The 17,181-nt window shown below is 32.1% G+C and overlaps 1 protein-coding gene across 1 annotated transcript; it reads right to left on the bottom strand.

Annotated features, from left to right (window-relative positions):
- Positions 1–5,085: 5,085 nt before the first annotated feature.
- LOC127739392 (uncharacterized) lies at positions 5,086–15,774 on the bottom strand. Its single transcript, XM_052251128.1, has 7 exons — positions 14,786–15,774; positions 14,264–14,335; positions 11,505–11,670; positions 10,602–10,622; positions 8,211–8,296; positions 7,390–7,448; positions 5,086–5,840 (listed from the first exon to the last, which is right to left on the bottom strand). The coding sequence occupies exons 1-7, from the start codon at positions 15,557–15,559 to the stop codon at positions 5,273–5,275; spliced, it is 1,746 nt and encodes a 581-aa protein (XP_052107088.1). The 5' UTR covers positions 15,560–15,774; the 3' UTR covers positions 5,086–5,272.
- Between the last annotated feature and the right edge of the window lie 1,407 nt (positions 15,775–17,181).

Below are 17,181 nucleotides of genomic sequence, written 5' to 3'. Positions count from 1 at the left end.
TAAGCAGATCCTGCTCCACATATGGCACCCGTCGAGTTGCTTATGTTATTACAAATCCGGTAAATTATCTAATTCGGTAAGTCACATTCGTGAAAAGGGAAGGGTATTGTAGTTACGACATAAGGAACATATCCGATATCATCTGTGAAACGGTTATTCCATAACGGTCAACCAACTCGTGATGGCGTCCGTAAAATTTACGAAGGGATGACTTCAACTTCACCATTTGGAACTCTTGGTTTAATAGCTTCCTTGTGAGCAGCAATCTTCTATCAAGGAAATCATGATAGGAAACACAAGCCCGGGAATATCGTATCAATTGGGAGATATATACTCCGTATGCAGGCGCTGCTGGAATGTTGCTACATAGAAATGGAAAGTTCACAATTGGGAAGCTGAAATCATCTCTTTTGTCGTAAAGTTTTGTTTTCAACCGACCCTCATTGTCAATTTCTAGATGTAAGTCAAGATATGAGGCAGACTTACCTGTATCTGTAGTATCCTTTATCTCTAGTTCGATGGGATAGATTCGTTCAACATAGTCACCAAATTTTGTATTATTTAGTGAGAGAACATCATCTATATAGCGGAACGTAGAGTTAAAGGATATTGCTAACTTCTTATCTCTCTTCCTAAGAAGCTCCTGTATGAAGTCAGCCTCATAATAATAAAGAAACAAGTCGGCAAGAAGAGGGGCATAATTGGTTCCCATTGGAATTCCGACAGTCTGTTGAAAAACACGTCCTCCAAACGTAACAAATATGTTGTCAATCAAGAAATCAAGCATCTTGATAATGTCAATTTCAGAGAATTTTTTGTTTGAATCAGAGTGATTCTTTTCAAAGTAGGATTTATCCCTCCCCAAGACAAGATACTTGTATCTACGTTCGCCATTCTTTTTAATGAAACAAAGTAATACCAACTCTTTCAATTTGTCTTTTAGTTTGGAATGGGGAATACTTGTGTAAAGTGTAGAAAAGTCAAATGTTTTAATACTATTGCAAGATGAGAGAGTCTTAGATTGTATGTACTCTAAAAGATCTTTGGAATTTTTTAGTATCCACATCTGATTCACGCCACCTCTAGAATAGGCAGTTTCACAATAACTTTGGAGCCCGGCTTTGATTGCTGATAAAATAGATGTTAATAATTTAGAAAGAGGTTTCGTGGAGCACTTGGAAGACCCAGCAATATACCGTTGTTTGTAAGGACACTTATGTAGTTTAGGTATCCAATACAGTGATGGAAGATCCAGTTCTTCGTCTTTGGTTGAAATTCCAAAGGAACATAGAACAGACCTATGATTATCTAGGATTTCCTCTTTGGTAAGTGTCGTGAGGGTATATGTTGAGTTTCCAAGTGAATTGTCAATACCTAATTCATTTATCGAGCAGTTTATGTAATGATATTTACACACAAAAACGATGTTGTTTGGGGCTTTATCTGCGGGGACAACAACATATTTGTCATGGAGGTAGGACAAGTGTTTTGCAACATTTGGGTCTTTAAAAATTGATGTAGCGTGGGTATTGATATGCCCATTTAGTTTCTTAATTCGGATTTGTATCAACGACCTCACAGCCTTAATCCATTCGGAAAGAGTATCTACGTCTTCTTTCTCGCGTTTAGCCCATTGCCTGGCATAATCCTCGACTGAATCCATCAGTATTTTGAAGTTGTATTTCCAATTCATGGATTTAGGCTCACGATATTTCGGACCTTTGGATAACAAATTTCGCAAGGAAGTGTTATCGACAATGTTGAGGTCTCCGGTAATAACGTGGCCAGCCGGATTATATGTGAATTGGGAACTAGCACAGGTGCAATCAGGAGGTTTAGACTTGAAGTCGTCAATGTTGAGATCCTGCAAAACGTGTTTGTAATTGAAAATTTTAGTTGCAATTGGTTTGGTATAGGTATAAGAAATTATTGGTACAGACTGATCTTTAAAATAAGGAGGTATTTTCGACTGAACTAATTTATGATGAAGGATATTGCCTAAGTTGACGCCATCGAGACCTTTGTTGGCAAAGGAAAGTTTAAGAAAAGATCTTTTCTCTTTTTCATCTTTTCCAATGCGAACTGGTTTGAAAAGTCTGTGACTTGCAATATCCGAAATAATAGCTGTAAGTTTGTATTGGTTTGAATGAGGGTTTGTAACCGTGGTTTCCAAACATAAATTGAACAGAGAATGAAGTTTTGAAAGGGGTAATGAATACAGTTTCGTGCGAATGTGATGAATACCTAACGGCTTTTGTATAAATGGCAGCAAGTCATTAATAGAGACATCATGCAAAGTAGGTGATGTATAATGACGATGACCATGACTGCGTCTACGTCGAGGAGTAGAGTTGAAAATATTCATCACATTCACCGAGCTACAGGAAGGACTAGATAGAATACCTATACCATCAATTTTGTCATTGCAACCATATGGTGTCGCAGTTCCCAATTGTCGAATCCAGTAGTCCTCTTTTTGTCTACGGAGAGGCGTTGCAAGTTGAGGATTGTTAGTCTTGTGGTATATTTTTTCGATTATACGAACTGTCATAGAGACGATGGAATGATCAGGCTGATTAAAATGCTGGTACAGAATGTCGTTTGCATTGAGGTTGATATCTGATCTATGGCCGCACATACGTTTGTTTAGCCTTCCTTTCGTTTCACCGACGTAAACCAATCCACAAAGGTTACACTCTAATCCATAGACGACATTCATAGATTTACAATTCAGATCATCGTAACTTCTAGTAAAGTAAGACTTTTTAGTTAAACATTACATAGTTTTCTCATCGTAACTTCTAGTAAAGTAAGACTTTTTAGTTAAACATTACATAGTTTTCTCAAACAATCGAAAAATTTATGAACTCTGTCCCAAATAGTTCACGAAAAGATTATATTACGTAATTGACACACAAATTCTGAAGGAGGATGTAATTGTTGAGTAGAACATGTACTCTTAATAAGTAACAACAGTGAGTACAATAAAGGTATTTGTGTTGTAAAATATGATGTATATTTTTATATAGTGACTAATAATTGAATTAATAAATAAAAACTGTGACTGTTTTTCTTCTATCATTGATGGTATACTCCTTGTTTGAAAATGATGTTTGCAACTTTAATATTCTTGAATCCGAACCACTGGGTCAGTACAAACCTTCCAGTAGCCATTTCTTTGGTATTGGCGTGATTTGAATGATTCATTTTGTATGTAAATATCCAATGTATTTAATTGTGTAGTTATAATTTAACTAAGGATACAACTCCCTCAGTCAAGGAATACTTATGCCTTGTTGTTGGTTTGAATTCCCACGACAATTATATTTGGTTTTTTTTTATGGCGTTCCTAACTCTTGGTATCGAGTGTGCCTAAGAAATATTTGTCCAGCAATACATATCGAGCGCAAGGCAATGATATCATACGTTTTTGTTAAAAGAGAAACTGCATATGTATCTATTGTGCTTCAGGTGAAATATTAAATCTCCTACAAGTATATGATTTTGATCACTTGAAATTTGAATTTGTCAAATGCTTTTTAAGGGTGTCCAGAGGGAATGTACTCTTATAACCAACATTATAAACAAATGAATATTAAACCAGTCATTCTTGGATATACTTATCTTGCATAGGATAGTATTGCACAGTTAATCTTATTTTAATCATAAGTATAAATTTAATTTCTTATAACCAACATTATAAACAAATAAATATTAAACCAATCATTCTTGGATATACTTATCTTGCATAGGATAGTATTGCACAAATTTTATTTTAAACATAAATATAACTTTAATTTCAATAGCCCAATGTTTTTTTTTTTCAAATGTAAATAAGGGAATTACCACTTCTGAGGTGTTTTAGAGAGAGAAAGATTGAATTTCCTTTTCATTGTTTGATTCCATATGTTTCCTAAGCCGAAATATTTCACAGTCCTTTTTAGCACAGAAGAGTGAAAATCATATGAATGTGTGTTGCATTTAACAATTATTTCCATGTAAGAGTCAAATTTAATGTATGTAAAGCGTAAAGCAATGGTTTAAAAAAAAGACAAATTAGACCAGTTTTCTGGTACATTTATTATTCCACTAAGCAGGATGTTGATTGTAATATCTTTTAAATACTGTACTCTGCTACTTTGTTAAATTAGTATTTTTTTCTGCAACCAAATTGTAGAAGTTTTTACATTTACCTTCTGTAGTTGTCAATATTTCGTAGTGTTGGAGAAGTTCATTTTTAAAAATTTCAAACACATTAATTTGTTTTGTTTTCTGCTCGGATATATAATATACTTTATATATAGTAAAAAGTATAATTGTTAGAAAATCACTAATATTGTAATAATTTGTATCGTTTATCTTGTATCCATACAAAAGTGATGCAAGTGATATTATATGATGTCCTATTTTAAGTTTATATAGTATTAGTTTTATTTGATCCCAAAATGATTTCAGATAGTTGCATGTCAAAAAGTAATGTTCATAATCTTCAATGACATTTCATATATTACATAAAGGAGTTTTAGTTATTTTCCAAGAGTTAAGTAATTGTTTGGTTGGTAAACTGTAATGTAGAAATTTCCATCTTAACATTCTCAATTTATTATCTTGGATATAGTTAAAGATAAGTACAACATTTGTTCTCTTTTCCTTGTATTATTAACTTAAATAAGAATTCAGTCCCATGTTTGAAATCATATTGCTTTCTCATAATATCTATTTAAAAGGGAGATATAAATATCTTTGGAGGAAAATGTTTTTCGTTTTTTACTTTTTTTATTCAAGAGTCACTGATGAGTTTTTGTAGATGACACGTGCGTCTGGCGTATACAATTTTGATCCTGGTATCTATGATGAGCTTTATATACTTTGTCGTTTGTCACTCTTTTTTAACGATTTTTCATGTACCTATAAATTTAGTCTTTATAAATCGTTACAGTTAAGAAATATGAGACGGAATTAAATGTCTCTTTTGCTGAACACACACTATTTTTTCTTTCTGCAATGCTTTTGATGCGTTTTTGTCTTATTTTGCTAACACCGGTATAATATTTCCTTTAGACTTCATACCAATCATCATCTAGCTCAGCTATACAAAACGGTTTATTTATGGTTGTATATTCTATAACTTAGAAATGTATTTATTTAGTGTAGGTTCTAAAATCGGTATAACTTGATACAAAAGTAATAACAAAACAAGTTATCATTGATAATTGCAAGTACCAAACATTTCCCTTTATTCATTTCCTTGAAAGTTCTTATTAAAAGCCTATTATGTAGTCGAATTACTTGTAGTTTCTAGGATTTCTGTTGTTGTATGTTCCTCCGTTGATGTAGCTGTTTGTTCACTTGAAGTTACAGTATCTGGATTCGTAGTTCGTAGTGTTATAGTACTTGGCGTTGTTATTTGTGTTGTAAGTACTTCAGTTGTTGTCAGCTGTTTGGATGTTGTTTGCTCATTTGAAGTTGTGGTATCTGACTTCGTTGTCTCTATTGTTGTCATTATTTCCGTAGGTAAACTACTTGATACTGTTGTACTTGTATCTACCTCTGTTGTTTGTACTTGTGATGTGGTTGTAATTTCTTTCGCAGATGTCGATGATATCGTTGTAGAAGTTTGGTCTATTGTTGTTTTGCCTCTTGTGTAAGGCGGTTCACTAACAAGTCTCTGCTTTACAAATGTATATCTTACCGTTTTTGTAGAATTTTGTTCATATGCATACATGCTTATTGTTCGCACAGTTGTCAATTGTTTGTTAACATTTTCTTCAATAACATTTTCGTTTGGTATATTTGAGACACGAAAAAGAAGGGAAACATTTGCCGTAATGGATCCATTCCTGCAATTAGAAAAACTATTATTATTTCATACTCCAATTTTCACACTCATGGTTCTTGTGTGTCGTGTTATTTAGGTTGACCGGTGGCTGTTAACTTTGATATTTTTGTTTGACAAATCTGCCATAACTAAACATTTGAAATATCAATTCCAAAAATGAGGAAAAGGCTTATAATTTAAGATAATCATATTTTCCCTTAAATATACCTCTTTCTATTTAAATGGATTTCTGTCTTATATTAGAAAATAGATTATGAACCGATTTTATTATTTCAGTTTGATTATCAATAGATTTTACCGGCTATGATATGTGATAATTCTTTTACAATTTAAGAGAGTCTTGTTACTGAAAGGAGAAGGTATAATAAATATAAAAAAGAAGATGTGGTATGATTGCCAATGAGACAACTCTCCACAAGAGACAAAATGACACAGAAATTAACAACTATAGATCACCGTACGGACTTCAACAATGAGCAAAGCCCAAACCGCATAGTCAGCTATAAACGGCCCCGAAATGACAAATATAAAACAATTCAAACGAGAAAACTAACGGATGATTTATGTACAAAATAATAAACGAAAAACAAATATGTTACACAGAAACAAACGACAACCACTGAATTACAGGCTCCTGACTTGGGACAGGCACATTCATAATGTGGCGGGGTTAAGGCCACTTTTTATGGTTCATTGAATTCGTTATCCCTATTGGTTAAAGTCCTATTTACGTTTAACCACATCTCCTTTTATTCATATTCACAAGACATTAATCAGATATCAGTATCTAAATTTTTTAATCGTGTCTTACATATTTAACTCAGAGCTTCGGGCTTCTTGTAATATATAGGGAGCACATGTTGATTCCTCTTTCATAAATATATGCCGCTTTGTATTTCCATGGTCATGTTAGTAGTCATCATGGTGTCAGCTGGACAGTGCACTATTTTATTGTATGTTCTACTTTTGCGACACATGGTCTAGATATGCAAAAGGGTTGTTTGTGTGCATATTAAACTGGTTTAATCGCAATATTGTTTTGGAATGTTTTGCCAATAGCCAGTCCGGACACCTCTAGACTATGTGTTGCTCGTTTTTTTTTATGAAACATTAAATTAAAAAAAGAAGATAGATTCAAGTTCTTGCTAGAATTTGTAAATACATGTATTAGATTTTTTTTCATGTTTAAATACTGGAAAACATGAATGTTAACTGTTTTTAATGCAAAAGAAAAAAAAATTAACATCATTTTTTAGACTTGATTGAATTGCGTTGTACGCAGATATCATTACCAATAAGAGGCATATTGGAAGAGAAACTACACCTCGGAATTATCGAAATGCAACAAGCACTCTGCAAAAAAGACACACATAATAATTTTGTTTTTCAATTGTTATTCTGAGTACTTTAAATCGTTTTTTTACAGCAATGCTTTGGAATATTAAGTTAAAGTTATTGCCACTGAACATTGTAATGACATTTGACATTCCTGTGAGTTCTGAACATTTGTTAATTGTATTTTTTAGCAATTTGCTTATTTTTGTACGAACCTGATATTATTAAGGTCGCAGGAATAAAAACTGCTGTACGACGAGAAAGCTGTATCTATCTGGAATATAATAGATAAATGTAAGTAATTGAAATCGATGATAAACATCCTTTGCAATAACGAAACCACCCCCCCCCCCCCCCCCCCAAAAAAAAAATCATTGATAATTGACCATAACTTTAAGATGCAGGATTGTATAACTTATCTATTATACATAAAATTATTGTACTAGTGGAAAAACCTTCTTGCAGTGAACATAAATCACATGTTTTCTGTATTTTGTTAACGTTACAGATGAAATATTTCATTTAATAGTATGAAATTTATTTTGCAAGTAGGTTCGTGCATTGGTCGAAGAACAATCCCCGAGTTATGTGATTTATTGTTCTACACTTTGGTTAACGTTATGTTATGTATTCATTTATATATTTTTGTAACTTGTCGGTGTTTCATTGGAATTTTTTGTTAGTCACTTATTTGTCTTTGTCTTTTTCAATTGTGGTGTGTGGTTTTTCACTTGTTCCACTGATTGATAGCGTTTGATTTTGTTAGTTTTTATGGATTTCCCTTTTTGAATTTGCCTTGGAGTTCGGTATTTTTGTTACACTTTTTTACATGTTATGTGAAAATTGATAAAAAGGTGATACATGTATAATTTAGGATATGTTTCCCATAAAGTTAAAAATAAAGGTAAAATATTTAAAAAGCTGTGAAAATTACAAAAAAGTTTAAATATATCTTGTTTTTGAATCGGTGTGAAACACTTTAGTGGATTAACTTCCAACCTTAAAGCAATATTAATGTCAAATATTATTCACATACCTGACGACATATATCCTGTTCCATGCTTCTGATATCAAAATTAGCATCTACATATCCACTAAATTTTATACTTATTTCAATTTGAGCTAAATAATAAAAAAATATCTGTGTTTCTATATATTTATTATATTTCTTTAAAAGTATCGATAAATAACGATAATGAATCAAATTGAATTTTGTGACCCTTTGTATATCGTCAAACTGTATGGGCAAGATTGTCAGAGGTAATGCATTCACTTATTCCAAACAGTAAGCCTTGCGGGCTTAGTCTAAATAAACTCATCATAGATACCAGGCTTATAATTTTGAACGTGAAATTCGCGTTTTGTCGACAACAAACTCATCAGTTCCGGTCAGTATCCTTATGGTATTAGATGGTTTGTTGTTGTTTTCGCTTTATATGTTTCAAATCTACGTAGAAAATAGTAAATCACGAAGAATTTAAATTTTTTCTCATCAATCTGTTGATCGGTTACCGAGTCCCTTGATCTTTTATCTTTATGATTACACCGTAAATTAAGTCGGTATGTAACGTTTTATTTCAAAAATGGTATTTCGTCAATTTTGATAATAAAATGGGGGTGTATTTCAATATAGGTAACTATTTGTCAATGTTTTTATGACATGGTTTAAAAAACCTTTCTAAAATTGTCCGTTTATAAATTTTGAAATATAAAGATACTAAGGTTTCAACTCCCTCAGTTGACCTTCGACGGATTTGGCTAATTTTTAGGTATTTGTTTTGTCATATAGCTCTTGAACTGTTTTGGTTCTTATACATCCTTAGCTTTCAAATATTCGGCTTTGAGCGTTCCTGATGAAGGTAAATCCAGAAAAGCGCTTCGGACGAATGAAATTTATAACGTGTTATTTTTATTTTTTATTCTATATTCTTTTGATTGAAAGTACACTACGAATGTAGAATTTGACTTTGATGCCTCAGATTCGTATACCTTCTAAGGATTTTTGAGAAATAACATATAAACAGATATATCAATGTTTTAAACCTGTTTTCAGTCTTAATTATATGAAATAGACATACGTCATTAGACAAGAAAAAAAAATATATTGTAATTTCAAAATTTAACTACATATGTCTATTTTCATCATTATTAAAGGAAATAACTCCTATGTGGGTGTTCCTAAAGACTGTTTGGGTTATTAAGCTTATCAGCGACCGTCGGGTGCTTTTGTCCTTAAATTTGTCAACATCGAACTGAAAATAAGGTTGTGATTTCTGACATCAGAAAAAAGTCAAGCGATTCTTTCCGATATAGTAAAGAAATGCATTAGTAATTTAAATTTGCTCAACTTTGCAGTTTAAAAAGTAAGAACCAGGAAACCATCCAATGCAAACGTGACCTCTTATCATTGTTCTTGAAATAATTTAGAAAGGTCAAATTAATTCGTTCAGTCATGCTTAGAAAAGGTAGTGCAACTCTTTTAATCCTTTTTTGTGTATCTGCATCATCGAGGGCATAACCAAGAAACTATAAACATATACTATGTCAAACTCAACTTATGAACAACATATCCTGATATTGCAAAGGTATTTCAAATAATATTTTTCAATCAAACCTAAGATATATCTAGCAGGAACCTAAAGAATATAATGACAATAAAAGAATAAAATATAAAAAAATGTCAGTATCACTCCCCTGTATAAAAGAGAGGTTAAAGATACCAAAGGGACATTCAAACTCATAAATCGAAAATAAACTGACAACGCCATGGCTAAAAAAAGAAAAAGACCAACAAACAACAGTACACAAAACACAACATAGAAAATCAAAAACTGAGCAACACGAACCCCACCAAAAACTGGGGTGATCTCAGGTGCTCCGGAAGGGGAAGCAGATCCTGCTTCACCTGTGGCACCCATTGTGTTGCTCATGTTAGTACAAACCCGGTAATAAGTCTAATTCGGAAGGTCACATTCTGGGAAAAGGGGACAGGATTGTAGTTACGACAATAGGAACATATCCGCTGTCGTCTGTGAAACAGATATTAAATAACGGTCAACCAACTCGTGATGGCGTCCGTAAAATTTACGGTGATGATTTCAACTTCACCACTTGGAACTCTTGGTTTAATAGCTTTCCCGTCAGCATCAACCCTCTATCAAGGAAATCATGATAGAAATAATAAACCCTGGAATATCGTATCAACTTGTAGATATATACTCCGTATGCAGTGGCTGCCAGACTGTTGCTACAAGGATATTCTAAAGTAGCCATAGTAATAATTATGTTCTGATCGGATGGATTTTTTTTTCAGTAACAGTCGTTTGTTTCACAATAATTAATGGTATAGTTTGAGAACATGAGCTAACATCGGAATATTCAAACGATTATAACAATGTCCGGTAAATTGAAATTCTGAAATACTTACCAAAATCGGAAGGATCTGTGACTGAAAAATAAGAATATTTATTAATTTAAACGATACCGAAAAGGAACAAAATATGATGGCATGGATATCATGAAATTGGTTTTTTTTCAACACATTCCCATACTTATAATAAATGAGAATAGAATACAACATTTTGTATTTTGCTGTATCTCTGCTTCATATTAATCAGTTTTAACAAAGGTCAGAGGAAGAAGCGAAAGAAAAAAATAGGCCTCATTTTGTGACGTTTATCTTCAATAACCGACTTTTAAACGAATGAATTAAAGTCATGACAGGCTATTTGTTTGAAACAAATTCCTTTGCTTTTTGTGTGTGTGTGTTTTGTTTTTTTTTTTTTTTTTGCTGTGCATGTACTGATTTTGTGTCATGGATGGATACCTCATGTCCTTTGTTTTTCTATTATTAGGACACCAGAATAAACGTGGGATCTTTAAAAGTCTGATCATTTCCTTTTCCCTCTATATTGCATGCTATATATACTGAGTCTGGATTGTAAAGCAGGAGATTTTTACTTTGTCGACGAACAGTGTTTTGGTCTGTTTGGAGTTATGCGGTTCACTCAGCTTTTTCTTTTGTTTTGTGTTGCATCTTACTTATTAATTATTCATTGATATATTATAGCATTGTAATAAATCATTGTTTGAAACAAATTGCATAAGAAAGAAAGAGCGGTGAAGAGACATCAAGTCTTTTTACTTTATTTCTGTTCATTCTTTTAATAAATACTTTTATTATATCTAATTACATTTTGAAAAGTCATATACCATGATTTCAGTCTGATATAATATTTACAAATGTAAAACTAACTATTTAATGTTAATAAAACAAAAATATGAAAGAGATAGCTATGGCCACATACACAGAGAAATACAAGTTACTTACATATCACAATCACAGGTATAACAGGAAATACAAAAATAATCATTAAGAATAATCCACAAAAACATGAAGCGATGTTATTTGTTTTTTCTTTATGCTGGTTTGGAGGAAGAAGATCTTTGGTACTTGAAGAACTCAATGCATCAAATAAATCCAATACTTTAGGACCCTGTAGCAAGGAAAAGGAATTGAACAAATGACATTGTAATCTGTAACACTGTTATGTAATTATGTATTTAAAGTAGATTGTATATGGATAAGATATCATGTTTCCCACAAGATGCATGCTGTAATAATTAGAAGAACATTTTGTTTCCAAATAAAGGCAACAGTAGTATACCAGTGTTCAAAAGTCATAAATCGATTGAGAGAAAACAAATCCGGGTTACAAACCAAAACCGAAGGAAACACATCAAATATAAGAGGAAAACAAAGGAACAATAGGAACACCGAAGTGCAACAAACACAAACGCCAACACACATAGAAACAATGGTTGGTTGAACCTGGTTTCATGGCATGTCATAGCGATACAGATTATAGGCATATAACAAAATACACATCGAATTTGAATACACACATACATAAACTATATAATATATATATAAACAGCAATAAATAGCGAATAATATCGATATACAATTGTTCAATAACAGTAGCGGAGCATGACACACAACATTTATGAATTACGAAGTTTTTCGGCAGCAAACAAATATTTCCCTAAATTATTCAGTTCTTTTACATTTTGTACTGATCATAACTGAACAAGTGGTCTGCTTACCCTTCCAGAGCACTTGAGATCATCCCCAGTTTTTTGTGGGGTTCGTGTTAGTCTTTAGTTTTCTATGTTGTGTCTTGTGTACTATTATTTGTCTGATTGTCTTTTTATTTTTTAGCCATGCCGTTGTCAGTTTATTTTCGAACTATGAGTTTGACTGTCCCTCTGGTATCTTTCGCCCCTCTTTTAAAAAATGAAGGATTTCTCCAATAGTATTATTTTATATATATCTTACGTGTATCTTCGTATTTCTTAAATATTAAAATAAAATGACACTCATCTTCAATTAATCTATCGTTACACATTGTACAATATCTTTCTTTTCTGTTTTCATTATAAAAGCGACCTGTTTCAATCTGCAAACAATGTGCATGTATTCTATATTAACAAATTAATGGTTAAAATACGTTATTGACGGCTCTTCTTAAAACAAAACTGTAAACCATGTGTATCGTATATACATTTGTAAAACATACATTTAGATGATTCTTCAAAATAAAACGGTATTGTTTTATTTACAAAGTGATCAGTAAGTCGTTGTTTAAACTCAACGAAAAATTTATCTACATAATATGTGCCTTGGTTGAAACAAATATAATTGAAACCATGTGTATATAACATGTGTATAATAAGCAATGATTACTAAACAATACATCAGATTACGTAATTCATAAACATTGTTCTTCTTTCTGTATTAATCATCATTCCATACTGATCAACCGTTTTACAAAAAGAGGTAAAATAACCAAAACACCGAACTCCAACGGAAATTCAAAACGGAAATTCCTTTATAAAATTGCAAAATCAAAAGCTCAAACACATCAAACGAATGGAAAACAACTGTCATATTCCTGACTTGGTACAGGAATTTCCTTATGTAGAAAATGGTGGATTAAACCTCTCAAGAATACAAAATTGACTATAACATAATAACACAATGGCGGTTGATAAGTACCGAGCAACGCCAACGGTATATTACCAAAAAATGGTAAACAGTAAAGGTTAAAAATTTACAAGGACAAATAAAAAGACCATCATGTATTATTTGTTAAGTTGATACAGAATATTTATCAACAAGGTCTTGGTATCTTCCAATGAACCTTTTAAGACAAGACGTTCTTTGACATAACCTTGGCTCATCAACTTTCTGTTCAAACACTGGTGACGTTTTATAAAGTCTGAGTAGCAACAGTCAATATTTACATAATATTGATGACCTTGACACTACAGATGTGAAAGATTGTTCCTAATATTCAACAAATATTATGCAATGCATTCATACCAGAAATATTATATTGACAAGGATAACGTTATGAAAGCAACGAAGAGTTCCAAAGATAAGACGTAACAGTTTATTGTCAATGAAATGGCAATTAATCATGAACAGGACGTCAAGGTATCAAACGCCCCAAAAAAAAACAGTGTGTTTGTACTGACGAAAACATGTTATATAATCACGCATATTATGTATGCAGATATTCATAAATGCGGTGTTTTGAACCTTTTTTGGAAACAAATGATGTCAGGATAAACGTAGATGACACATCTACAAAACTACTACTGGTTTAAGGGGACAACCATTTTATATTATGTATGCAGATATTCATGAATGCGGTGATTTGAACCTTTTTTGGAAACAAATGATGTCAGGATAAACGTAGATGACACATCTACAAAAATACCACTGGTTTAAAGGGGACAAACATTTGATTTTCGGTTGGGGGAGGGATGTGCAAAAGGAATTTTGAAAATGAATAATTTGGCCTGATGAGAAGCTTTTCACAAGACAGGATGAAAATGAATAATCTGCAACACAAAATGCCAGAAAACAATTGTTGCACATTAAATTTCGCGCGAACATAAAAAGCATGCATAGCAACAGATGAACATAAATGATCAATCCGGGAAAATCCTGCGCCTAAACACTCCCCAAGCAAGAGTGTTTATATTGAGTAATCAAACTAAAAAATAATAAAAGTGACAAACCTGTCCTTTAATGAACGGTATTCTTGGTTTAGAAATACGTCGTAGCGTCCATTTATTAATTGCCGATTTCATCTGCAATTAAACCACTTATCTATTTACTCAATCGATTCAAAGCATAAAGTTAAACAATAATACATTGTATTAATGCAAGATTATTTTGTTTGGGCATAATTTCATTGTTTTTAACTATCAATTCACCTTTATCTGAAAGTTTACAACATTCAATATATTTTTGGGTAAATAATATTCTAAAGTAAACCAAATGGCTAAATTTGCTGTAGATTTCTTTTAGTTATATTTGTCTTTGGGTTGCTGGCTAATTGACATATACACTGTATCTTTTTTTCTTCATACCTACAGATTATATCAAGTCAAAATACAAAAATGTCAAACTTTTTATGAACACGAGTGAAAGATATCTGTAAAGTAACAATATAAGTAGTCAGATTAAGAAATAAAGTTGATAAGAATAGACTTTCTTAACTGAATATAGATAGGAAAAGCTGAAAAAAACTTTCTTACATTTCTGAATTTTGACAATAAGGATGATTCCTTCGTTAGCAGACGATTCGCCCATGCTGGTGTTTCACTTTCTAAATTTTCATCAAGAGGAGAGTTTCTCCTCATTTTCTGTCTTTGGGATGATTTTTCATGTCTTTCGAAAAATCCTTGATCAGTTGATTCACCAGGCGGGGTAATAAATGGACCACTTCTTGTCATATCTGACGCTTCAAATCCTACCGGAAATGACCTTGCTGTTTCCAGTATTGATCGAGGACTTTCTAGACCTTGCAGGCCGATATCGTCTTCCGAAATAGGTGGTGGGTAGTAATTTCCGTATTTATCCTTAAAGAGTTGATTTTCATAGACACGCTCATTGTTCATATTTCGTCCAGGTTTGTCCATCCCTAAGAGATGAAATCTCTGGTCCTTATTTGATATCTCCTTTTCATTCCTAGAAGAATTTCCAATCCGTTGAGCATATAATCCACTATTTCTACGCACGGGAAGATCTGGTGTACTCGTAAGGTTTTTAGTAAAACTTCCGATTCTGGTGGCATATTCGCCGCTTGTTTCACGAGAATCTAAATCAATTCGCCGATCAGAGCTCCGTTCTATTCTACTTGCGTAGTTACCACTTGCTACAAAATCTGACCGTTGTAAACCGCTCAGCGTTTGAGAATAATCCATACTAACTGCATCATCCAGTCTGTCATTATTATACGGTATGGAATTATCTTTCGGATAATTATAAAATCCCGAAGCTCCCAAATTTTGACCATTTTTTGCATACATTTTATAATCCGGAAGTTGGAATTGATTTAAGCCCTGACATGTAAAGGCATTAAAATGTTTTTAACCTCACAAAATAATATATGTGTATCTCTTGATCAAAACTATAAACCGTGTAAACATAGATATAATACAGTTTATTGTTTTATCCATTTAAGTACAAGCTTTATACAATATAAATTCTATTTTATTAACTTCGGTAATCTGATACATCTCAATATTCTGAATGTCTTCACTTTGACATTACACTGTTTGTTATGTATAATACTTTTAAAAAACATTCGATACTATTTTCCTTTGTATTATTATTTTTATACACTATTTGTGTAATTTGAATTGCTACTGTAATGAGAATTTAAATCTAATCAACAAATGTTATTGGTTTTCCTACCGAATACCTCTAGTTTTACCTACTTAAATCGATATATATTTTGAAAACTGATCACAGATCAATAATCCTATTATTATAAACATTTTCAAACTACCATTTAAAGCTTACAAAACCTAGGTCATTGCTGTCATTACCATTGTTTCACGTTTAAATAAGTATATATATAAGTATTTGAAAAAAATATTGTCCGTTATTTCAAATGGTTTGCAATCAAATTTATAAGTGTGAAGCCTTTAAATGATACATTTAGTTCTTATTAACCACGAAAATTATCTACTGAATCGTGAACTGTTGATGCATCAGACTTATTCAGGGTATGAACCTAATTAATACGATCAACACAGGGAAATATTTATGTAAATGTATACATTGATCCTGCCTACAAATATATAGAAATATAACGTTTTACTTATTTACTCTACTTCCTCCATATCTAAAGTAATTTTCAACCATTCCCTTTTTATCGTAAGAGGCACGCGGGTTGCTGCGATACCCTTTTTATACGTAAAGGCTATCTAAATTCCACTAAATACCCATCAAATTTTGCTTCATCTCGGCATCCAGTAAAGAACACGACTGAATTTTGCAATATAATGATATTTCTACAGAGTATTTAGGTATCATGTTTTCGAATGATTTTAATACACTTGACAGTCTAATTCTTTTTTATCAATACCTTATAATGTTATCAAAATCAATCTCATCTTCTTAGAAATCAAAGGGAAAAACAAATTTTGCAATAGTCATTGTAAATCATATTCGATAAATGATAACGCTAGATAATCTTACTTGAAATACAAAGTGATAAATAAACGTGTTGATATTTTACATAGTGATGATTACGTCTTTTCCGACAATTAGTTCTATCAACTTTTTGTAGAAATTCCTATAGGCACCAATTGTATTCTGCAAATCAGATTTGTTCTTATATATAGTCATGAATCAAAACTATTGTCTGTTTGTTTTGCTCACACATTTTTGTCAATATAATGGAATTATATGCGATTGTCATACAAGTGAGATTAAGCTAGCTATAAAAAACCAGATTTAATCCACCATTTTCTACATAAGGAAATGCCTGTACCTAGTCAGGATATCACAGTTGTTTTTCATTCGTTTGATGTGTTTGGGCTTTTGATTTTGCCATTTGATAAAGAACTTTCCGTTTTGAATTTTCCTTGGAGTTCGGTATTTTTGTTATTTTACTTTGGACCAAGTTTTACTAAAGATCTAT

Source organism: Mytilus californianus, unplaced genomic scaffold (assembly GCF_021869535.1).
Source record: "Mytilus californianus isolate M0D057914Y unplaced genomic scaffold, xbMytCali1.0.p SCAF_4, whole genome shotgun sequence".
Classification (NCBI taxonomy): Eukaryota; Metazoa; Mollusca; class Bivalvia; order Mytilida; family Mytilidae; genus Mytilus; species Mytilus californianus.
This window is presented reverse-complemented; position numbering and strand designations above follow the sequence as displayed.